At 47.4% G+C, this 24247-nt stretch overlaps 1 protein-coding gene across 3 annotated transcripts in view; it reads left to right on the forward strand.

The window, feature by feature from the left end:
• Nucleotides 1–24247, forward strand: part of LOC144138789 (putative helicase with zinc finger domain) — a 74452-nt gene that overhangs the window by 1689 nt on the left and 48516 nt on the right. For all 3 annotated transcript variants that reach the window (XM_077671258.1, XM_077671257.1, XM_077671259.1), the window contains exons 2-9: nucleotides 19–92; nucleotides 2237–2429; nucleotides 8849–8984; nucleotides 10526–10708; nucleotides 15465–15626; nucleotides 16402–16613; nucleotides 19700–19867; nucleotides 22357–22564. In XM_077671258.1, the coding sequence (XP_077527384.1) occupies nucleotides 53–92; nucleotides 2237–2429; nucleotides 8849–8984; nucleotides 10526–10708; nucleotides 15465–15626; nucleotides 16402–16613; nucleotides 19700–19867; nucleotides 22357–22564 (1302 nt within the window). In that variant the 5' untranslated portion in view covers nucleotides 19–52. The remainder of the gene's footprint in view (nucleotides 1–18; nucleotides 93–2236; nucleotides 2430–8848; nucleotides 8985–10525; nucleotides 10709–15464; nucleotides 15627–16401; nucleotides 16614–19699; nucleotides 19868–22356; nucleotides 22565–24247) is intronic.

Below are 24247 nucleotides of genomic sequence, written 5' to 3' on the forward strand. Positions count from 1 at the left end.
CATGTGTTACTTTTTCAGCGTCATTGGAGGGGTCACCACATGACAGTTCGACATGACTGGTGGAAAAGAAGACAAAGCTGCTATGTCAGGAGGTGAGTGTTTGAGCAGCCGCAAAAGGATTTGAACAGAAACAGCGATTTCGAGTTCAGGTGGCAGGATCGTCTTGAAATTTTTGTAAATATCTTTTTTGCTGCCGCAAAAGCTGTTTTTATTCTTAAGCAGTGAACAAACACTGTTAACCCTTTCGCTGTCGCTGACGTACCGGTACATTTTTGCATTTCCCCCCCACAATGCCACTGACGTACCGGTACGTTCTCTGTTGTGTGTTCTAAAATTCGCACCATCTGTCGAATCTTTGTAAATCCTTGTAGTTGCTTGTATTTTCGCTCGCTAGCTCTCTTGACAGTATATTTAAGAGTACGGAGTGACTGCGCCCACCTTTTGTTGCTGTAGTGACTGCGCCCACCTTTTGTTGCTGTGGGGCTTGGTTGCACTCTGTGCTGTTCTTTCTCTGGATGAGTGACCATGTGGCACGCGTGCCATTAGGAGTGCAAGGGTTGTTGTGCCATCCGCAATGGGTTTGTAGGTTTTATTTTTTATTATTATTTTGTTCCAGCGTCTGATACGGCACCAGGTTAGCCCATTGCGCTGTTGCCTCAGTAGACCAAAACATGACTCAATCGCAGCTTTCGCTCGCTCGTTTCTGTGCGTCGTGTGGGCTGCTGAAAGTGATCCCTCCATGCGCGCGGTTACTCTCGGATGGTCGACCGTGTGGGCAGGGCCATAGCCAGAAATGTTTTTCGGAAGGGGGGGTAGTTTTGCTGAAAGCAACAGTAAGTATTGCTTACGTGCTGCCTGGAAAAAATTTCGGGAGGGGTTCAAGCCCCCCAAACCCCCCCTCTGGGTACGGCCCTGCGTGTTGGGGCCTTCAACTGCGGGCAGGGGCGATGGTTATTCAATTCCAATCTGAATGCGAGCCGAGCTCGGATTTGCATTCTGAGAGTTTCTCATCCAAGGAACGGGTGCAAGTTCCACAGAGTCAGATTCCGATTCTGAAACGGTGGGGTCGTTGTCCCGGAATAGTGCACGGCAAACTGGAAATACCTTGAAAAAAAAAGGCGATTCCTCACCCACACTCTTTCCTTTCGACACATTACGTCCCACGCGCCATCATAGTCAAATAAATCGCTATGTTCCCTTCCTCATATTTTGGAAACCAAGCCGACACTGGGGGTGCGTCATGGCCAGAAGCACCTGACAGGAAAAGGGTTAATCGTGGTGGGGATGCCCAGACCTGTCTTCTGCCATTCAGTCACTTTGGTATGTGCAACGGATTTGCAAGTGGGTATGCTGAATGGTGCTGAATTTGGAATTTATTTCTTTGTGCCTTTTGTATGGTGGGATGTTTGAATTAATTGAAAGACATAAAACTGAAATTGATGTTGTACGCTCCCGAGCTACGTTGCTATGAAGACGTGGGTTCGATTCTGGCTGCAGTGGCTGCTTTTAAAATGGGGGTGAAAAGCGAAAAATGTCTCGGTGCTGAGATTTCGGCATACCTTAAAGATTACCAGGTGGTCGAGATTAATCTGGAAAAGCCCTCCACTATGGTGTGCCTTATTGTCCAGGTGTATTTGCAGAACATGAAACCCCTCAAATATTTTTTTTCCTATGTGTGCAATGACCTGGCCAGTCTGCCAAAAATAGGGAGCAGTTTTGTAGCTGTTTATCATTGGCAGGCTGCCTGTGCCTGTGTTTATCTCGCAGGAAATCTGCCGGTTCCTACAGTGTGTGCCTTCATCTATACATTTAACGAGCGCGAACGGGGCAGGAAGTGGCGCCATCCGCCCGTATCTTTGATAACGTCCCACTGTAGTCATTTGTGTGCAAGCCAATGTTAGCATACAAGGCTTGCACAGTAGAGCATAATTGGTCACACGCACATTTCCTGGAATTGAATTTGCAACCTGCTATTCTGGCAGTTTCTTTTTAAAACTTATCAAGTAAAAGTGCACAGATTAAAAGAAAAGTTACAAATTGTACTGTCGAATGCGCTTTCTTTGGGAGAAAGAAGCCCTGTAACATCTCCAGATGCTCTAAAAACTACAGCGGTAAAGGAGTTGTGCTTTGCAGTTGTTGTACTTCAACATTGACCACTTGCACGTCGATGTGGCAAAGCCTTGTTGTCATTGAATGATTGCCCGAAATGCACTCTCGGCCTTCTTCTTCTGTACAGACCACAGTGAGCTGTCGGACATCTCTTGCGGGCTGTGCGGGGAGATCTTCGGCAGCTGTGAGGACCTGCGCCGCCACTGTGTCACGCCCCAGCACCATTTCGTGCTCCTGTCGGATGAAGAGCACCCGTGGAAGCGTCGTCCTCCGCCACCTCTTCACTGCACACCCAAGAAAGAGCTCTCAATCTGTCTGAGGTGAGTGGGTGGCTGGGGGAAGTCGGACCAAGAGCAATTCAAGATTTTACGACGGCAGCTGTTAGTGTTCTTGCCCGTCACAAGGGCTGGCTGACACTCAGGACGTAGATTTCTTGTGCTAGTTTGCCGCTGTGAGGCTGATTGACGGGTGTGCAAATATTCAAAACTTTGAATACTTGGCCAATAGTGTTTGCTTTTTGATTTCATTTGCTGCGCAGTTTCATTGTTTTCGAAATTGTCAGTATTGGAAATGTACGAGCAAAGCAGCTATAAAAGCTGGCGCTACCGCACGACAGGCAATCTTTCGAGCTTCACTGCTTGGCATGCCCCTTTGGGTGGGCTTTCTTGCACGATGCCGAAGCTGTGCGGAAATGTCTTGTACGCGAGCGTAGGCTAACCTTGGTGAACGTTAGCAGAGTCCTTCAATGTTTTACTGGTCACGAAACTTCGGCGCTCGCTTCATATAGGGACCGCGCGCGCCACTACAGGCACCACCGCCGCACGAAGGTCATCCAACCGCCGCGCGTGCCGCGTATTGGCCAGCTCTTGGCGTGCAATTGGTGTCTGCGCGCTGATTAAGTGTGTTTTTTAAATGCAGAGCATTTCAGTAACTCACGATGTCACCTGCGTTGACGTCCGTAGTCGTAGTCCGCACCCCTCCCCCTACACTATATTAAAAAAAATACTATCCGCGGTTAGTGTGACAAGCAGTAAAGGAGATGAGTTGTGCTCAGCAACGGTCAATACAGATGACACCGACTCTGCGGAGGAGACAGCTGTCGTGCTTGCCACCACCACAGTACCAGATACCCAAGGCCGGGTGACCGTCATCACCGACTCGCAAGCGGCCTGCTGTAATTTTCAAAAGGGCCGTATCTCAGCGATGGCAGTTGATCTACTACATAAGGCTTCAAAAGCACGGAAAACTCCACTGGACATTTATATCATTTGGACACCAGGTCACGAGTCCTTAGAGGGTAATGAAGCGGCAGATACCGCAGCCCGAGGCCACTCACACCGGGCTTCAACTCTCATAGGCACTCACCACTCTGCCGACATCCACCCGTCCATCCCCAAGCGCAGCAGAGACATATTAGAGCACTACCGGTTATCAAGAAGACGATACCCGCCACCCCACCCGAAGCTAACCAAAGAAGAAGCCACACAATTCCGGAGACTGCAGACAAATTCATTTCCGCACGCCACACAACTGTCCAAAATACACCCCACGCTCTTCAGCTACGACTGCAACTTCTGCTCTGGGACGCCCAACACCCTGTACCACATGGTGTGGGAGTGTAAAGGCATCACCGAACTACCTGAAGTCATCGCACCGACACAGGAGCAGTGGGAGGTCCTGCTCAGTAGCGATGTCCTGGAAAACCAGCGTGGCCTGGTGACCAGGGCCATTTGAGCTGCAGCTGGCCATGGCATCCCGGACTGGGGACGCCACGCACCATGTATGACCGACAACCATCCCGCGCTCCTTTCTTCCCGTTCAATGGAAGCAATAAACGTTTTTTCCTCCTCCTATCCGGCGCCTGGTTTCGATCCCTCGACCCTGCGGGCGGAACGCAATGTACATGGTGCTCTACCCACTGCGCCACAAAGCCGACACAGAATGGAAGGCTACGAACGCGCCTCATATCCTTGACTCATTCAAACTACGTCAAGAAGCTGCTGATACAACGCATTCACTACCACCAACTCCCCAAACACTAAACGTTAACGCAATACACCCACCCCCTATGCGACACATTTACTTGAGTCCCCCTCGCGGGGAGATGGGCCCAATTTTCCGAAACAGCTTCGCATGCACTTCCCAACTACAGACGCAACTATTTTCGTAGTAAGCGATGAATAGTCGAGTTGTTGTGTTTATTACCTGCCTTCAATGGGGTTTTATTTTTCGAAGTAAGTTACCGTAGACTTCGGCCACGAACGGCAATGGCTTCTGTGTGCTCTGGCACAAGCGCTGCGCCGTCGTATTTACGGATTTTTAAATCTATATTGCTTCTTTTCTTAAAGCAAAGTTCTAAATACCACACATACGGTATCTGTGTAGTCACGGACTGTTGCGGGCCTATCGATAATACAATAAAAAAACTGAAAGAAACCAAGTACGCGTCGTTCAGACTACGCTTAATGAATCCGTTGATTGCTCTGGAATGCACAGAACGCTAAAAGAGATAGCCCAATAGTATTGTCGTTTCGATGAGTGGGTACATACTTGAGAACATCTAAAAACGCCGCAGAAACGCGAAGGATCAAAACACGTAGAGATATATGTTGCACCATGTGTCTTTCTGCTTCCATGCTTTGCAATCCTTGCAAAAACAGGAAGCGAAAAAAAAGAACAATGAAACTGATTTTATCACACGCAACAAAAAATAATGTTACGAAGGGAGACGAAACAGCGTGGTCCAGCATACAAAAATTTATTTTTTCGCGCTGCGATGTGCAGCACACGGAGGAAACAGAATATTGCCACGTAGCCAAGAACGGCGCAAAGCTTTTCTGAACGCAGCGAGCTAGCGATCTCCTGCACTACAAAAGACTACAATGAAACACAAACGTCGAAGAAGCAGTCCGCAGTGTGATGTGCACAGATGAACGTCGATAAAGTGAGTTGCGCGGCGTTAGCTATGCATGAATTACTCTTGCAACGTTATTAATTTCAGATTCATGGAAATAGGATCGAGAACATTGTCGAAGAAACAAACAATCAAGTTAGCGACAAGGTGGCATCCTTTCCATATCAAACAATATTGCCCGACGGGACTGTACGACAAAAAGAGCAAACAGGCGCTCCGGTTGAAACGCCAGATAAGAAACCGGAATCGGCCACGCGCGGTTACAAAACAAACAAAACGAACCCTAAGGGATAATTCGCGGAAATATGAAAAGTAAAAGCACAAGGACGTCCCAAAGCTGTTTTACACCCGAGCCTGAGCGCAAGGTAATACAAGTTTGCAAACAGGTAATGAAGCACCGCTACAACCTGACTGATATGACAAAAATCCGGCTTTAAGTTAGCCTTGTACAATTCTAGGTCCACGATGCTTTCAAAAGGGTGCATTGCTTTTTCCATTCTCACACACAGTGCATTTCCACACACTGACGCACACTTGTAATCGAAGCTGCAATCTCCCGTTGCTTGCCTTGGAATGACGCCCCTCCTTTTCTCACAGCTGCCCGTCACTCGGTCAACAGAACAAGGAAACATTTTCTGTGGTATCGTTGTACAAGGAACGACATCCCGGGATGCAACACATGTTAGGCATCGTCGTTGCACTACTTAAGTCGCATCACAGGAGCGCCAGATGCACGTTACATTTTTTTCCCGCACAAAACAAACACAACTCGCCGCGGCTCCGCCGTTCGAGCCAGCGCAACGCCGCCCGAGGAGTGACCTCAGTGAGAGGGTGGCGCCGCCGCGCGGCGGCCAAACGCAGCATATGAAGCTCTCCCATTGAGTTACGGAGCAGTTTCGTGACCAGTAAAGCATTGAAGGACTCTGACGTTAGCCAAAGCATAATGCTGCTTGTTGTAAAAATAGTTTCCTAAAAATATAGTTGCATGAGTAAGGAATCAAGAGTTATTATTTGTTGGCGTGCACTCTTATCCCCCACTGGCATGCCTACCTCTTTTCAGTGACTAGAAGGGCCAGTGTCAGACTTATTTCTTGCATTCACAGCATGCTGAGGAACCCATTCACGACAATGTATTCCAAATCTCTCTTCACAGTGCTTTTGCCATCTTGTCTTCATCTTTCATTTTTGTTTCTGCCAGTTTTTATCCTGCTGTAGTACATGAACTGTTGGAAGTTAATGTCTGACTGCCTAACTTACTCTTTTTTTTTGTAGGTATGTTTTTAGCTCTATATACACTAAGGCAAATATACTTGTATTTGAAAATATATTAGATGGATAGTCAGTTTTTATGATTTGTATTTTTTGAAATAGTTTGATTTATGACCAGTGCTAAGAATGCTTGTGACCTGAAGCAAGCGTTGGTTGTTTGTGATTGTTTGGATTAGATAGCATGATTTCGAATTGAAAAGCTAGCTTGGGACGGAAAATTCCAATTTTTACCCCAATTTGGTTTTCATTTGCAGACCTCCGGGTCTGCGAATAAAATTGATTTTTTTTACTGAATAGGTTTTTGAGTGTGGACATACATACTTTTAATTTGCACAGGGTTTTTAAAACACACTACTAAAAACAAGGGCCCGAAAAATTGTGAAACTTTGGCTAAGAATGTTGCCGAATATTGTTTTAATTTAAATTGTGTGTTGCCTGCTATGCTCTTGCACCAATCCAATTTTGAAAAATCGCCAAGATGTGGCCAGGCACAATGGCGGCTAGTACCTTGAAACGAATGCTTGGACCGTGCTCTGACTGGCTTATGTGGCTTACAGAGTTTGTAAACGCTGCAAATTTGTTGATACCGAGTAATACGTGCTGAATAGGCAATAAGGGAATAAGGGAGAGACTCCACTTGTTATCCCCACTTTTCTTAGTGTGTGCCATCTTGGTGTTCTAGCCAGGGTGTCGGAACGAAACGAGAACCGGAAACGAAAAACAAAAAAAAAAACGATATCTTTGGCCGGAACGAAAACGAAACGTTTGTAATTTCGTTCCGGAGCGAAAACGAAGAAAAAAAAAAGTTTCGGTTTTTGGTGTGAGTAGATAGAAAGTGCGTTCGAGTACGTGCGCTCTTGTGCAGAGATGCTTTGAGGTTGATTGAATGGACCTTTTGCCAGTAGCGATCTGCGCATTCTTGGGCTGCCGGCCGCCATTCTTGGAAGTAGCTCCGGGCGAAACAAATAAAACGGCGCCCCCTCAGCTTGCTGTTTGGGGAGCGGCTATGCTTCCTAGGGCTGCACGTTTTTATTTCCTCTTTTCGCACAGTTCTCAGTGAGTTCGGTTCTGCACACAAAGGAAAGGGGCAAAAATGTTTGAGGCTGACCATGCCGCAAGCACTTATTGGGCCACCGGTGAGGGAGCAATGAAAATAAAAAAAAAAAAAGAAAAAAGGGTGATTCGGCCACTGTAGATTAGTAACGCGAGCGTGCGCCTTATACCGTGACATTCACGTGAAAGGAAGGGGTGACGGGAGGTAGGGGGTGCGTGTGGTACTGCAGGACCAGGATATTTCGTGAGCGGGTTTCCCGAAAGCCACGCATTTCTGGGGACATGCCTTAGGTTCGCTGTGGCGACCGCTAGGAGCACCGGTACTTCCATTGAACACACGCACTCGCGGTTCGGTGCAACAGCTTGATTTCCAGCACAACAGTAGTCGCACCTCATTACAATGGGGCGCGACAGAACAAATCACGCTCGAAGATTTTTCGTTTATGACAGCATCTTGAACAAATGTGCGAGCCAGATTAATGACTGCCAACATGTAGTTTCCGGCGATCACGGTGGAAACTTGGAGCGGCATTTGCAGCGGCGCCATCCAGAGGTCTACGACACGTTGCGTGCCGAGGAAGCCGTGTCCACAAAGCGTGTTGCATCCGGCGGGTATGAAGGCTGTTTTGCTGAAAAGCTCACGCAAGTGGACATATCAAGCATGCTTTAGCCGACTTCGTCAAGCAGTGTTTCACTTGAAATGACAGAGGATGGCCTGATGAAAAGCTGCGTCGAGCTTGTCACAAACAATGGACGGCCGTTTCGAGCGCAGGTAGCCCTTGGTGTTTCAGCCACCCAAGTCAGCGTGGAGCGGGCATTCTCGTTGCGAAAGTTTATTTTATCTGACCAGGGGTCTCACCTTTCCCCTAGCGCACTTGAGGACGTGCTCCTTATGAGGTCGTATTTAGTGCCACAAGATGTGTCTGGAGAAGTGCTTGAATTTTGGTGTGCAGTTGTGACACTTGAGGACGTTCAGCTTCTGAGGTAATGTTCAGGGCCGCAAGATGTGTCCGAAGAAGTGTTCAGTTTTTGTTCAGTTCAGTTCAGTTTCAGTTTTTGTTCAGTTTTTGTGTGCATTTATTTGTGAGTGCTCTTCATCCACTTCAATTTCTAGCAAAAATCAATGAACATCGCCTTTTGTTTTTATTTTTAATTTTTGCTCTCTCCCTCTCTCTCTCTCTCTCTCTCTCTCTCTCTCTCTCTCTCTCTCTCTCGCTCGCTCGCTCGCTCGCTCTCTCTCTCTCTCTCTCTCTCTCTCTCTCGCTCTCTCTCGCTGTCTTGTTGCGCAAACGCGAACCATTACGAACCGTTATATTTTTCGTTCCGGAACGAGAACGAAACGGAACTTTTTTCTATGGAACGAAACAAAATACGAAACGAAAAACATTTCGTTCCGACACCCTGGTTCTAGCACCCACGGCTTATCTTGGCTCGTGTTGTAAGGAAGCCAAGTCTAGCCGCATTCTAAGTCGTCGTCTTCTTTTTTTCTATGCTCCAATGCAGTCACCGTGAGCGAGGCAGGTGTGAGCTAGGAGAGCTCTGCTGCGAAGCCCACGGTGACGATGAACTCAGTGAATGGAGGGAACGGCTGGACTTCCGCAGGGCAAAGGTCAAGGAGGCACACAGCATGCCCCCGGAGGTTCGCAGTCAATTCTTCTCTGCCCTCTTGTCTTTTCTGCGTGGCACCTTCTGTAGCTTGTTGTTTTTGCAGAGTTTGGGCACTTTCTGTGGTTCGCATACTAAAATACTGCAGTCACTAGACCTGGAGAACTGTGTGTGGCAGTGGTGCAGTCTATGGCAAGCTTCAACGCAAGATTTCAGCTTAACTGCCAACCACAATCTTAGAAAAAATGAGAACAAAGGCACCTCTGTCCTGGCTCTTATTTTTCCTCAAGTGTTGGTTGGCGCCTAAATATAAATGTTGCAATGATACCATATCTACTCGCGTAATTTGCACACTTCTCCCGAATTTATAAGGCTTCAAAAAAGGGGTTGCGCAAATTGTGGGAATTTCTCGAAAAGTCCGAAATAACGAGTGAACGGTCTTGACGCAGAATATACATTAAAGGGAAAATTGGGTATGATAGCACAAGCGAACGATACTCGTTTATTTACGCAGCACTCGCATTTGACCGGTCTAATCCGGTTGTGGTCCAATCCGAACCGCTAGTCGACAAGTCAGATTCTGAGTTGTCATCACAGCTACAGTCACTGCCCTCCCAAAGTGCGTCGTTGTCCTCGGTTCTGTCGGATGCGTTTGACACAGCCCCTGTTTGAGTAGTGGCACTGTCCTTTTTTTTTTTTTTTTTCCCAATTGATGTGAGCACTCAGGGAGGATTCTGTCGCAGTGTGTGCTCAGGAAAGGAGAGGCGAGGTTGATGCAGCACTATCAACATCACGGCAGGGCAGATGCAACCCATAGTTTCATACTAATATATAGGGAGCGTGCAATGCCTAGAGAGGGCGCACTACTCTGCAGTGGGAGAGCGCAGCCGTCTTCTAGACCGCCGTTTGGCATGGCGAACAGTGTAATCTAACCGACTGTATTTTGTCGTATCGACCGTTCCGGATTTTTCAAGTGGCTCCACAGAAGAAAAGGACGCCAAACTTTACAACAGCAAACACGTTTTCGACATGTCCGAGGAACGTGACGGCGCACACTGCACCGTTGTCAAGGGTCCCTGCATAAGACAAACACGCGTAAACAAGCAGGCTTACGCCGTCCCAAGTCGTGTGTGCAACCATTATTATTTTGCTGTAGCGTTGTCTCCTCGTAAACTAGCAAAGGTGAATGCAACCGATCGATGCAAGCAGCCCATCCATCTTCGTCTAGAGAATACAAACAGTTCCAATCTGCACCTTTGTATGTGGGAAGGAGCACGGCTTTTTTTTTCATAAAGAGCGTTCTTTTGTTCTATTGAAGGTGGGTTAATAGACTGAGCATTCAGCTGAACGATATCACCTTCAGCGGTGGTGTGAACTTTTGGGAAATAATGCTCACTAAATCGTAGCGCATATGAATGTTTCGTGTGCTTGTGGGAGCTGTTTTCCTAACGTAGTAACTTTAAACCTTTGCAAGGAACCTATTTTGTCGCCATTTTTTTTTTTTTTTTTTTGAAAGAAACAAATCCTAGCGGATGGTGACATTGACACTGGGGTACGCTGGGTTTTGAACTGCAGGGCTACCAGGAGTATGCCTTGGACCTTCTGTGGCGCTACTCCAGTGCCACGGATGCGTCGGCCATGCAGCGCATAATGACAGAGGAGTTGCAAGGCCTGAGGCTGGTCTGCAGGCAGCCACTGCACTGCACTGTGAACTCCGAGGAGACCGAGCTGCTCTGGGACTTCGAGCTGTGCACCATCGTGAGTGGGTTGCCTTGTCCTCCACATTTTAGGGTCGCTAAAATGTTGTGACCAGCTTGCCTCCTGTCGTGTCGCTGGATCGACGACTCGTAGGTTTAACAGGCTATGCCACAGCACGCTCCATGACAGTAACAATTTCAACAATGTATTCAAGAGCGGAGTGGGCGAAATCCATTGAGTGTGCCGCAACTCACAGGCCAGGCCATTAGGTGTAAAGGCATTACACCAATACCTCCGTTAGTAGAAAGTGCCGCGAATGCGAATGTACCACTCGCGACTGCAGCTGTTGCTTATCAACGCAGCAAATGCCAGTAGTAGCGTGAAAACGTGGGTAGGGGGCAGCTTGGCCAAGTGTTTTTCTGGAACAAACACTTAGGCTGAGGCTGAATTTAAGTTTTGTTTGTTTCAGTTTCATTTCAACTGTTTGTTCCAGAAAAACGGTTAGCCCGCCGCACCGATCCTGCGTTGGAACATTTAAGGTTTAATGGCATCGCAAATCGTGGTGGGGGGGCAGTCAATGCCTGGGGGCGATACTTGTTTGGCCGCTTCTGGCATTTGCTGCTGCGTTGATAAGCAGCAGTTGTGGCCGAGAGTGGTACGTTTGCGTTCACCGCACTGTTTTCTACCATTGGAGAGGCAAAACAGCCGCTACACTTTAGCGTCTTTTTTTTTTAGGGAATGAGCCGAATGTGGGGCAGTTCCCTGTCATCATTGGCGGAAGGAGCGGTGGTTTCGCATCGGTGCTTAATTAACTTGTGCGTGCTGCTCTTCGAGCCTCTCTGTGGGTTTGAAATTGTGGCTTTGTCTAGGTTGAACCCTTTTGGAACTTTTCTTTATTGCCTTTGTATGGTCTTGTGCTACGTGAGCTGTTGGCACGCTAGTGCAGCTGTATTAAGGTGGCTAGAATGAGAAGGTGTGAAATGCGCGGAGCAGCGCCCTTGCCCGGCTGGGGCCCCATTTCGCGGGCCTGCCGCTAGGGGAGCATTGGGCGCCTCGGTGACAGGCGCGGTAAGACGAGGTGGCCGGCGGCCCAGTCGACGGGCTCGCGATTCATTTCGCACGTGATCATTGATAATTGGTGATCTTGGTTCTGGTGGACATTATTTGTGATACTTGTGAGCTACACGTGTGGAATGATGGCAGCCATGCCATCAACTGCGAAGAAAAAGACACAAAGGTGGTGTTTCGTACCGGGATGCGACGTGGGCGTCACGAAGTGTGTTGAGAAAGTATCACTTTTCCGCGCACCGGCTTTCTCAGAACAGTTCTCAAAGTGGGCTCGTGCCATTCCCAGGGCTGACAAGCCTCTGCAGGAAAATTGTGTAGGCATTTGTATGAAAATCCTGTCTGTATAGGCATTTGTATTTTGTTACTAGGGGAAAAAATGCATTGCGCGAGTTATTGAAGTGCGATGCAGATCTCAGGAATGTTTTTTTTCTTCTATTTAAAGCATTGGCTTGTACCTCCTGCAGGTTTATCATCCGGGATTTCACGCACACTGTGAACGGCACGCGCATGTTCACATACCCTGCAGTGTTCCTCGACAGAAAGACGAGGCGCTACCTACGATATTTCCGAACCTTCCGAAATACATTTCGAATTGACCCTGCCTAAAGAAAGGAAAAGGCGGCCGGATTTTTCACATGACTCTCCTAGCACCAAGAAGAGCCGCAAGAGTACGTGACATATCTGAAGCATGCCAGTCGGCAGAAATGGAAACCCAAATTCATGAACAAGGGACGGCAGTTAATGCTCCCACCAGGCATTTTATCTACGATCTTAGGTGCAACATGCATGATGTGTCTCATATCGGCTGCCCAGAGCACGCAATATCATTGACAAAATCAGTCACGGCTCACGCGATTTTTTGCATTACAAGAATTCATTTCTTACTAAAGGGCCTGAACCAAGAAGAAAATGCAAAGAAAGGCAACAGGCTAAAGCCCTGTGTCTTGTAAAGTAGCTTTGTTTTGTAAAAGTAGCTTTGTTTTGTTTTGTAAAAAAAAATATCTTGAGAGTTAAAAGAGTGCAAGTAAATATAATTCCTTCAGTTGTATGAGTAAATATTTTGCAAACGTGTAAATATTTGTAAACTTTGCAAATAAAATGGTTAACACGAACTTGTTTTACTTTCTTATTAGTGGTTGCAGCATATTGCTTGTAAAATACACGGATCGATAGGTAGAATTCGCATTATGCGCCCTGTATGCTAAACCGAGGATTACAGTAGTTCACACCTCGAAGCCTCCCTACCCAGACCGGTACCCACTACTTTCTCTAACGGGACCCTGTAATATCGCGTGGAATACAGGTGCACCTTACCAAACCTCGAAAATTTTTCTGTTTAAAGTGAAGGCCTCAACCTCCAGAAGCGTTATACTCCGCTTGGTTCGCAAAGATTGATGCAAAAATACGCAGTTCCTCCTCGTATAGTGCTGAGAAGCAAGCTCACTATAATGGCCGGTGACCATAACTGTGAAAGAGCACTTAGGTTACACATTAGGCGGCTTTAAGCGCATGGGAAAAGATTGCGGGCTCCGAAACACGGCAGCGGCGCGGCCAGGATCGCATGCGCACGGCGGCGCAGCAGACGCCGTTCTTACCGCGCCGATACCTACAGCGCCGCCACGCGGGAGGCACGCGCAAGTGAGCGAGCTTCGGGCGGCCGGTTTTCACACCTTCTCATTCTAGCCACCTTAGCTGTATCTAGAAGCCGGTTTGACTATTGCTCAGGGGGTGTTGTGGATCTGTCACACATCACTGCAACTAACACGCGGGTAATTTCGCGCTACATCCTTCATCAATTTGGTCGTGCAGTTCTCATTACATGGTTATGACGGTGCTTGGCTCTGTGTATCATTCGTACTGTTCTTCGGTTTATGCTGATGTTGGAAGCCTTGAAGATGGCAGTACATGACTAGTTTTTATCAGGGCTTCACTATACGGGTGCAAAGGGAAGTTGCACAACTTGAAGTCTACCTTGGTAACTTCTTGTAGGTGCTTAGCTTACACATGTCCATCCATCTTCTTTTATGCATTTGGCTGTTTAATCAAAAGAGGCGGCAACTGGCAAGTTTGCTTAGAATGGAAGTCCGGAAGGTGGAAGTCCGGAAAGGAAGGTGGCGTGGCTGCCGCACTTGACAGAAAAGGATGCAGATCGTGGTTAGGCTGCATTACTATATTTTTTTTTGTCATAAGGCTCCCAGCAAGTCAAGTACGAAATAATGTTGTCAGCTTTGTAATCCGACAGCGTTGAGAGGTGACAATTACTCGAAAATGACACCAGCTTTCAGTAGTGATCTTTGGATTGGAAAAAGGGCAGCTTTATTCTGATGTTCCCCCACATGTCTAGCAAGTGTGTGCCTGGCATTTTCAGCCAGTTTCCAGCAGTTTCGGTTTCATTTTTGTGTTGAGAAGTGCATATTTGGCGCTACTACGCAGTTACCCAACTACGAGCTTTGCCATGGCGCCTCCGTTGCCCGCTACTGCTCCTGGAAACAAGAATGCTGCTTGTGCTTCCACTTTATCCTTGCCTTGCTTCCGCGATAAGAGCTTCCGCTGAAAGTCAAACGATAACACCAAGTCGTCGGGTATCAGTTCAGATGAAAACGCTTCCAATTGGCCTTGAACACCGGCAGCTGTTCACCAATCAGTTTCAGTTTCATACGAGGGTATTTCTGGAAGTCTAGTGTTGCTGCATAGAACTGTGTATTCTGACAAATTCTCCAATAGCCTTGTATTTGTTTCTTTTCAAAATTGTTAGGTGGCGCTGCAATGTAGTAGGCTTGTAGTGCTGAACTCGCCCCATAGCACGACGGCGGCTTGGTGAAAACTTGCTGGGAACGATGCTAGCGCATCGTACCTTTTTCCTGCAAGCCCGGCTACCATAGCTAGTCAGAACATGATAATAAACCGCAAATGAAAGTTCAGACTCGTAAGTGATCATCAGAACGGCAACAAGCATCCACCACAGAGTTCGGTTTTCAACTCCAAGCAGATTTTTTCACATCGCTTGCTTGCCTTCAACATTGTGCTGTCATAATCACTGACAAGGTGTTTTTACATCACGTGGGGACTAATTGGGGCCTTTAATAATGTCAAACCACCGGATTTCTCTTAGGGAACCATCCAAAGTAGCAAAATTTGAAATAGAGGTTGGGCTTCACCACAAGGCACGGGCACCACGCGGGCTAGCATTTTCTTTTACATCTGACAAATTGTACCGCGCAATCAATTGTTTTTTTTTTTCTAGGACGGGCTTTTGGAATGTTTACCTACAAAATGTAAATCCTAAATTTTTTTTTCTACTACTGGTGGTTTATGATACACAACTTAATTTTTTTTTATTTTCTTCGACGCCCGGACAAATATTTCGAATTCGGTAATTTTTTTTGCAATCATTATTTATGAAAGCATTGTTAAAACTGGTGTTGTTGGAAAGCGCGTGGAATCATCCGCATTTTATGTCAGTGCAATATGTGCCGCCTAATCAATATGTATAGCACAGAAAAAAATGTTTTGTTAGACCCCTCAAAATTGGTCAATTTCCCCGCAATAACGAAAGAGTTAATTGCTGTGGAGTTGCAAATTGAGCGGCACGCTTTTCTAGCTTTTGCTGGTTCTCCTCAGGTGGAACAGCATTAGTCTGGCGAAGAATGGTGTAGGCCACACTCTAATTATATGGCAAGTGTGCGTGGTGCCCTCTTGTTGCGTGCCCTGTTGTCACGTGGTGTGGTCTGGTTGCGCAATCGTGCAGACTCGGCTCCAGAGGCTGGTGCTGCTGCGAGGCGCCCACCGAGGCCACTTTGAGCTGAGGCATCTGCGGGTGGGTGCTTTCAGCTACAACCTCCCGGAAGGGTGCCAGGAGTGGGTCAGCAGCCTGAACCCCTCTGGCGACAAGGTCGTCTACCGCATGCAGGTGAGGGGGCGCTGTTTGCGGACATCTGTGCTTGAAGACTAGGGGAAGGGCAAGGGGGGGGTGAGGATTAGGAAAGGTGGGGAGGGGTTTTTTAAAAGCATTCGCTTTTTTCTCCCAGCGAGAGAAAAGTTTGACTGCACCTGGTATACTTTTGTCGCAGAGTTGGATCGTGTTCTGTGATAAAACAAAAAAAAATGGACATATGATGGGCACTTGTGGTGGCACAGATATATTTCAGCTTCTGTCGGTTTTGCGTCCTGCTTAGTTTGACTGAATCGTAGTGGTCTTGCAAGGTTTGAATTAATAAGGGTAAACTAATACGGGTAAACTAGTAAGGGTAAATTAAGGGTAATAATGGGCTGGGGGTTGCCAGGTGGGGCGGAATGCAGAAGCAGTGCTCAGTATTGACAAAAGCACTTCAAAATAGAAAATCTGGGAAAACATAAACCGGCTTGGACATCGGGAGAGCCAGTACTGTGCTTTTTTGTCTTTTTATTTTGTAATTTTTCTTCATTTTTCTAGGACGGGAAGCCGCGATGTCTTTTCACGGTACCTGCCTTTGTTGCGAAGCAGCGCAGATTTCTTTCCTTCTAAACGTCGCACATGGCGTCATCCTCGCCTTTTCTGCGGCATTTATGGGAAGTTCTAGACACTTGTAAAAGCACCAGTGAAAGCTCAGTTCAGTGGCGACATTCTTTTTCAGAGTTCATTGCTAGTCCCGTCATCTGGCAAACGCGAGGAACAGCGAATCACTTTCCCTGTCTTCCATTGCCAGGTGGGGTTCCAGGCGTGCACGTACGGAACGTTCCGGCAGACTCTCGCCTTTGACTTTGGCGGCGAACCTGTTTTGACGCGCCACTTCACCGTCGACGTGCTGCCTCCAGACGTGGTGCATGCTGTGGAGAGCGGCCGCCGGCTCATCCTGCCGCGCAGGAGCCGGTGGAGCTCCACCACGGTGGACGTCGTGCACTTCGCGGAGAGCAGGAGGTCTGTTCCGTAGGGCGTAGGGTCGGACGGCTTAGTATTCCAGTGGTATTTCATTAATTCTCACCTGATAACATTCCTATGATACTCACTCGTTCATGACCCACTAGCCTAAAACCTATAGTGCACCAATACAGAAAGCTGTGCAGTTTCATGGGTATGTTCCTAATGGCTGAGTTTGCTTATTTTTATCTTCCGAGGTGCGTCAAGCAACGGCAGTTGTGGTTATCACGCGAGTACAAACGGAACACGCCAACTGAAAAGTGCCTATTTAGTAGTTCTTTTGTGAGTCCAAGTCACAGGAGAGCAGGGAGCGTGCACCGCATCAGATAGCTGAATCCATGCTCTTTCCTTCTGATTGCGACCCTAAAACAATGCCCCAGCTGCACCGGTAGATCAGCGGGCCCACTGAAAAAAACCACACTATAAACGGTATTTCGCTTCGGCCAGGTGCATTTTAAGCATTGAGTTTATGCATTGAGCAATGTTTATGCATTGAGTACTATGGGAGGCCTACTGGGGGCCAGAAAAACCCCCATTATATCAAATGCCGCACTTTAAGCGGTTACGTCATAAATGGTCTGCACTGTATCTGAAATGAGCCCTGTTTCTGAAATCTGCATCTGAAGCTGTATCTGAAACTAGGCTGTGAAGGACGTTGTCACAAATCTGTAAAACTTTTCATATCGGTGCACGATGGCTTTTAAGCTCGTGGGCAGTTCCCCCAGGAATGCAATCATGGGCGTCCCTTTAAAGGAGCCATGAAGAGACAATACAACTTGGTTTAATTTGAAAGAACTAGGATTCAGTATCTCACTCAGCTCCATTAGAGCCACAAAAGATGCCTTTTTTTAACGGAAAAAAAAGCAAGAAGTATTTAAAAACTTTCAAATTTTGCGCCACAGTGACGTGTAAGAATGACGTCACATAGGCCAACAATGAAACATAATTTTCAGTGCGTAAACTGCACGTTAGCATTCAAGTGATGCGGTCAAATGGAACTAGAGGTCCCATCACAGGCGTCCAGTCATGTGTCGTCGCGACAGGTCAGTTACGTGGCTGCCAATCGCGCAAACAAGGTTCTGTGGCGTCATAGAAAAGTTGCGGGAAATTGGCTTGGGGGTCGAGACTGCTTCACACGTTTTCTTTAATATCTCCGTTATTTGTTCGGAGATTGCGATGATATTGGTATCACTGTTATCGGGACTAAGCAATCTTTCGAATAAACCCAACTTGTATTTTGTCTTCATGGCTCCTTTAAGGACCCCACTGGGGGGGTATTACACGAGGTGGGGATGCACAGGGAAAAGAGCATTTGTACGCATCAGTTTTAGCATCAAAGGCGAGTTGCGAGATTTGCCTTGAAGGTCGATGGGCAGGTGGCCGAAACCATGAATCAGGGAAGGTTGTTCCCATGTTTGGCTGCAGGGCGAAAAAAGAGGCGCAAAAAAAATTCAGGAAGCTTGCACTCACGTTCAAGACTTTATGAACAGCGAAGCTGTTGTAGTAGGTGGTAATTAAGGGACACAAAGCGGAGTTTTAGTATCGTTGTGGTGCCATGGTTGACGTCGGCGGCATGGCGTTTCAGTGCCGTTATGTTAAGCAAGGCAGAGTGAGCTGGTCACTTTCGTCGACGTTTTCATTCGCCACTCTGCGAGCACGACCTATCACCTCTAGTGGATGCTTTGCACGCCGAGCCTTTCTAAGCGTGGCCTGCTCCTCAATCGTGCGAACTATGCACGGCCGGGCCGTGTGGAGTCGATGATGCCTTACAGCAGCTTCGACATATGCGCACGACGACACGAGGACGAACGAACGAACGAACGATGGCTGCTTTTCAGATGAAGGCAAAAAGTGAAAACGGCTGCGTGTTGATATTTTGGCTTGCATATAGTATTGCCAAGTGGTGGAAATTAATCCAGAGTTCCCCAGTACAGCAAGCCTCGTGGCCCAGGTGTTGCGTCTTGGTTATACAGTAGAATCCTGCTACAGCGAAATTGACGGGACGTGCGAAAAATTTCGTTGAAGCGAAAATTCGTTGAGGCGAAATCTGCCCCAACACACCACGCAAGGGCAAGAAAAATAGCCCCGTACATTTCTGCATCATTGGCAGCATAATACAATGTTTAGTAAAAGGAATGATGTGCAATGACGTTGTTTATTCAAATAACAAACATACAAATGGTTATGTTTTTACCTGCACGCAAAGAGTGCATTACGGAGGGGTGGGTAGGGGTGAAGAAATGCAGGCGCAAAACGTATTGCTGTACAACAAGGCGTGTCCACCGAGCTGATTACTTGCAGATAGCTGCCTTGGCCGTCGAAAGCCCCCCTGCTTACTTGTGGCAGCAGTGGTGCCGTTATCTTATCCTCTCACAGGGCACTGCAGCAACTGACCTTGGCAGGCAAGCCGCGCGCCGCGCTTGCATTTATCATGATTGCGTGCTCGCGACTAAGATAGAATGAGGCGGATTCAAGACTAAACACGAAAACATTGTTTTTGCTTTTGACTTCGAAGAATTGCAGAAGGAAAACTGCAAGGACAGCTGCTCACAACGCATAGTAGTGTTGCCAGCACCGGAGCACATTCGTGCGATTTTAACTAGATACAGATTGGCTGTAGCTCTGGCTTGGCGAACCGGGCTTAGTTTTGGTGAAACTAAGCGTCCTGAATGTATAAAAAGCTACAGATAGCTGGCGTTATCCTTATTTTATGGTAAAATAATCGTTCAAACCCAGCCCCACTGAGTGAAAATTTCGTTGAAGCGTAAGCAAGCCAGATAAATGGCTCATTGTGGCCAGGACTTTGTTGCATTGACTTCTATGGCTAACTGATGGGGAACTGGAAATATTTCGTTGATGTGGAAATTTTGTTGAAGCGGACTTCGTTGTAATGGGGTTCGACTGTAATTCCCAAAAATTAACAGTTTCAACACGCACAAAGTATGCATGGAAAAGCACATTTACTAATCATGGGGTGGATACAGTTGTAGACACCAGTTCCCACGCACGCCTATCACATGGCCAACGGCAGCACGAAAAAGCAAGCCACACTAGTGGTCTTGTGTGCCCTGTGGTTCCGCGTTCAGTGCGAGCGCTCGGAGCCTGTGCGACATGTTCCCCGCGCCGGACCCGGAGGGCTTCCAGCTCACCCAGTCCGTCGTCGGAGCAGCGGGCTTCAGCCGGGACAACTACAAGGCGCGGATGCACGAGCTGCTGTACGTCGAGGAGATGGCACGCGCCGACATCCTTGCTCGGTCAGTGAAACCACCTGTCATTGTGGGCTGGGCTTCGTTCTTTGAGGCACGTGTGTTAGTCTAAGTGTCAAAGCTCCCGGTTTTTCATTTTTGAAGAATGACTCCCTCAACACGTTGGTGTGCGATGCCTTTAACTTAAAGGAGCCATGAAGAAAAAATACAACTTTGTTTAATTTGAAGGAACTGGTATTCAGTATCTCACTCAGCTCCATTAGAGCCACAAAAGATGTTCTTTAGCGAAAAAAAAAAGGAAGAAGTATTTAAAAACATTCAAATTTTGCGCCACAGTGACGTGTTATGAGCAAGAAGGACGTCATACGGGCCAACAATAAAACATAATTTTGAGTGCGTTAACTGCGCGTTAGCCTTCAAGTGATGCGGTCAAATGGAACTAGAGGCCCCCATTACAGACGTCCAGTCATGTGTCGTCGCGACAGGTCAGTCAGGCGGCCGCCAATCGCACAAACAAGGTTCCGTGACGTCATAGAAAAGTTGCGGGAAGTTGGCTAGGGGGTCGCGACTGCTTCACACGTTTTCTTCAATATCTCTGTTATTTGTTCGAAGATTGCGATGATATTGGTATCATTGTTATCGGGGCTAAGCAGTCTTTCTAATAAACCCAACTTGTATTTTGTCTTCATGGCTCCTTTAAGGTTCTAGATGAAGGTTAAGATTAAGGTTCTAGAGTAAGGTTAAGGCTCCTTTAAGGTTTGTACCTCACTGATGATCAAAATTATGAAATGGCTGTGCTTCTCACACCAAATGCTGTCATTCTTTTAGCGCAGCATGTCTGGCTCCACTTGGCCATATTGCCACAGGCACTGCACCAAAGTAGCGTAGAAATTTGTGCTTGTTGCTTCATAGCTTTCAAACTGTAGAGCAGACGACCAGGAACAAGTACTGCTGTGTGTGTCGACTCGTTCTTTGTCCCTCGTCTTCTGTGCTACGGCTTGGAAGTGTACCAAAGGTGGGCCTTTTCTATCCTAGGGCAAGAGTCTCAAACGCCCCACTGCAGAAAAAACTGGCTTTGTTGTTTTCTGGTACACAGGAAACGGCTGCCGTTTTGAAGTCGAAGTAAAAAGCAGATTTGAGTGATTGGAACCCGGTTATCCAGAGTAAGAGCTGAGTGTGTTGCCACCACGCTATTTTAGCGTGTTGCCAAGGGAGATCTTGACAGCGCATGAGTAGAACAGAAGCAGCCCAGCCATGGAGAGCTTTGATTCTTGGACAGCTGTGGTTTTAAATGTTCAGTGTGCGTGCCAAAGCAATTCACATCAAAAGACGAAACGAAGGCCTTTCGCATTTCCAGTGGAAGCCGTAATGCATTTGCCTTCAAAGCACATAAGCACGCGGGAGACCCCTGAAATTTTTTTTCTGCTTGTGACTGCTTTGTGTTGTCGCGGTTATTTGTGAGGGAAGCCGGGAAAGTCATCCCCAACTTTTAGCGGCTCGTGTTACCCAGCTGTAGGTATTTTTCTTCCCTGTTTCAGTTGGGTCCTACCCCCTCTGTTTGTTTTTTGCTGGGAATTATTGTTTGTGGGGGTTTTGTGCTGAAGCAGCCTCATTTGGGTGGTATTTGATGTTGGTTGATGCTTTTTTCTTCGTGTTTTAGGGCCACACATTAGCAGGAACTGTATACCTGAGAAAAGAACATCCACAACTTTGTTGTTATCCAGAAGGAGGGGTTGGTGTTCAGTTCATTTCCAGTCCCAAAGTGCTTCATAAAATATCGGTCTAGCTGTATCTCTACAAAACCACAGCCCCATCTTGCCCAGTGGGGAACAGCCATTGCAGCGCTTCTTTGTCGAATCTCAACCTCCGCCTTAAAGTACTTCATGCCATCTAAATGCATGTCTTGCTGTGCAGTCAGGCATTGAATTGGATTTGCCCTACTTTTCAGGGAATTGAATTGGAAAGTTGGGCTGGTCGCTGATCTGGGGCGGTATTCTCGAGTTTTGTCCCTTTTGCGTCCCTTTCAAAAGTGTCCCTTTTGGCGAGTCCTGATTGGCTAAAAGCAAACAACCGGAACTGACGTAACGCAAGCGCGGCAAACCTACTGCCAATGCATTTCCCATTGCTTAACCAGAAATACGTCACGATAAAAGGGACGCAAAAGGGATGTTTTCAAAAGGGACAGTTACGAGAATACCGCCCCTGGCGCTAAAGATGTACCACCTAGCACCGGAAGACAAGAGAGGGTTGAAAAAGACCGGGCGTTTGTCCTGTACGCTCCTTTCCGTCGTCTCGTCTTTCAGCGGTAGTCTCGAATTTTGGGGACTCGCGTCGAAACAAGAAGCGAACGTGCCCCTCCCTGTGTTGAGTTTTCGGCACTCGTTGGATCCCCAAGGGGTCGAAACTAATCCGGAGCCCTCCGTTATGGGGGGTCTCACAGCCCAGGCGTGTGTATGGCGCATTAAAGAAGACCAAAAACTTTTGAATTTTGGGGACATTATGGTCTAGTCCCTCCTTCTTGTTTCCCCTACCAACAGGTACAACGGCCGGGTGACCCTGCAGATCACAGCCAACCCGACAGCGGACACGTACGCCCAGGGCGGGGAGCTGTTCGCTCGTGTGCCCCTCGCCGCACCAGTCACCGAGGACACAGAGGCGGGCCGGCTGATTCTCCGCAGCTGCAACCTGGTGTGGCTCTCCGTCGCGGTGGGGGTCGACGGAGGGGGCTGGAGTGGCGGCAGGAAGGTGCGTATCCATCCCATCATGCCACAGCTGGATCCCATTGCTCTGGTGTGGCGGTTCTTCAAAGACTCCGTGAAGACAGAATACAGGTTTGGTGCATTCTCAAGACTGCCTTGTCCCCGATAACAATATGCATTTTATCGCAGAGATCAGACCAATAGTGGAGGTATTGCCGGAGAAATATTAATAAGCAGTGGCAACTGAGCAGTCGCTTTCTGGGGGATGTTCCTGCGCCATCACAGAATGAAGTTTGTGTGATTGACTGCACACTGATTTCAGCGACCAGCAAGAAACATGGCTTTGCGATTGCAGTGGGGCCTCTAGTTCTGGTTGGTCGTATCGCTCGAACTCTAACGTGCAGTTAGCTATGTTTTTAGCGCTTGGCAACGATATGTCCTTCTTGACCATACTACGTCTCTACAGGGCTAAATTTGAAAGTTTTTCTATACTTATAGCGTTTTTTTTCTTGGTAAAAAAAAACATCTTTTGTGGCTGGAATGGAGCTGAAACAGCTACCAGAGTTTTTTTTTTTTTTTTTAAATAGAACGGTTTTATTTTGTCTTCATGACCGCTTTAGTAAGCTACTGAAGCAGAAACGCATCTTTCTTTTGGTTGATGAGGGGGTTTAACGCGGTGAAGCTACACATGGGGCTACAACGCCCACCATATTGTAGCGGTGTCTATTACAGTGGCGACGCGGTCAATCCCGCTAATGGTAGCGCGAGACTGGACTGAGCGAAGAGAAGGACGAAGCTCTCTTGCCGCTGCTCTTGCTCCAGCTGGGTCGCCATTTTCACTCTCCGTGTGCCGAGTAATTAAAACTGCCCCCTTGTTTTATCCACACGCTACAATATTGAAGGGCTCGCGATTAACTTGGACCACCCAAGGATCTTTAATGTGTGCCATAATCTCAACACAGTAGCCGGAATCGAACCCACGTCCTTGGCCTACTAAGCCACCACAGTGGATGCATCTTTCTTTTTCTTGAAAAATGATCGGTCTTTGATTGCTATAGCTAATAAGAAGCTCCGAAATCTTCAAATCGTGAAAAGTCTCTCCTCAACATGGTCTCAATAGAGCTGTTTGATATGTGGTTGGCTGAACCCTGAATGGGTCACTGATTCTGTGACGAGTGCCATATGCGCCTTTTAGTGTGAAGAAAAGTACAAATGCATTTTTGACAATTATTTTCTAACCTCTTTCCAGTTCCCACTTTCACCTGTCCCCTTCGGGGTCTCATGACCTCCTTCAATAATACACAGCCATTGATTCGGTGTCATTTTGGGCATAAGTGACATTTCTGCGCCAAGTGCATCCCAGCACTCAAGTGATATAATCGGAACAGAGATTCAAGGATCTTCTGTACTATTCGGTGAACTGAGTTCTGTTTTTCTATGCAGGAAGCGAGCAATTGCATGTATGAGTATTGGCAGTGTCATAGGTGCTTGGTCTAAGTGCTGATGGCATTGTTTGCTTGCCATCTCTCCTAATTATGGGAATCTTGCAATAGCGTTAGTCAAATAGGAATCAGTGTGCAAAGTGCTATGAAATGCCGCCTCCAATCGCTGTTTTTTAGAAAGCACATCAGTAGCCCTTTTAAAAGTGGCGTGTGCAAGGACTCTTTGGGAACCTCTGTTGCTACCGTCTCCCCATTTTCTATATCATTCGTTCCAAGGACAGGTAACG

The sequence above is a fragment of the Haemaphysalis longicornis genome, unplaced genomic scaffold, assembly GCF_048455015.1.
Source record: "Haemaphysalis longicornis isolate Haplotype H1 unplaced genomic scaffold, Haemaphysalis longicornis Haplotype H1 scaffold_5, whole genome shotgun sequence".
Lineage (NCBI taxonomy): Eukaryota > Metazoa > Arthropoda > Arachnida > Ixodida > Ixodidae > Haemaphysalis > Haemaphysalis longicornis.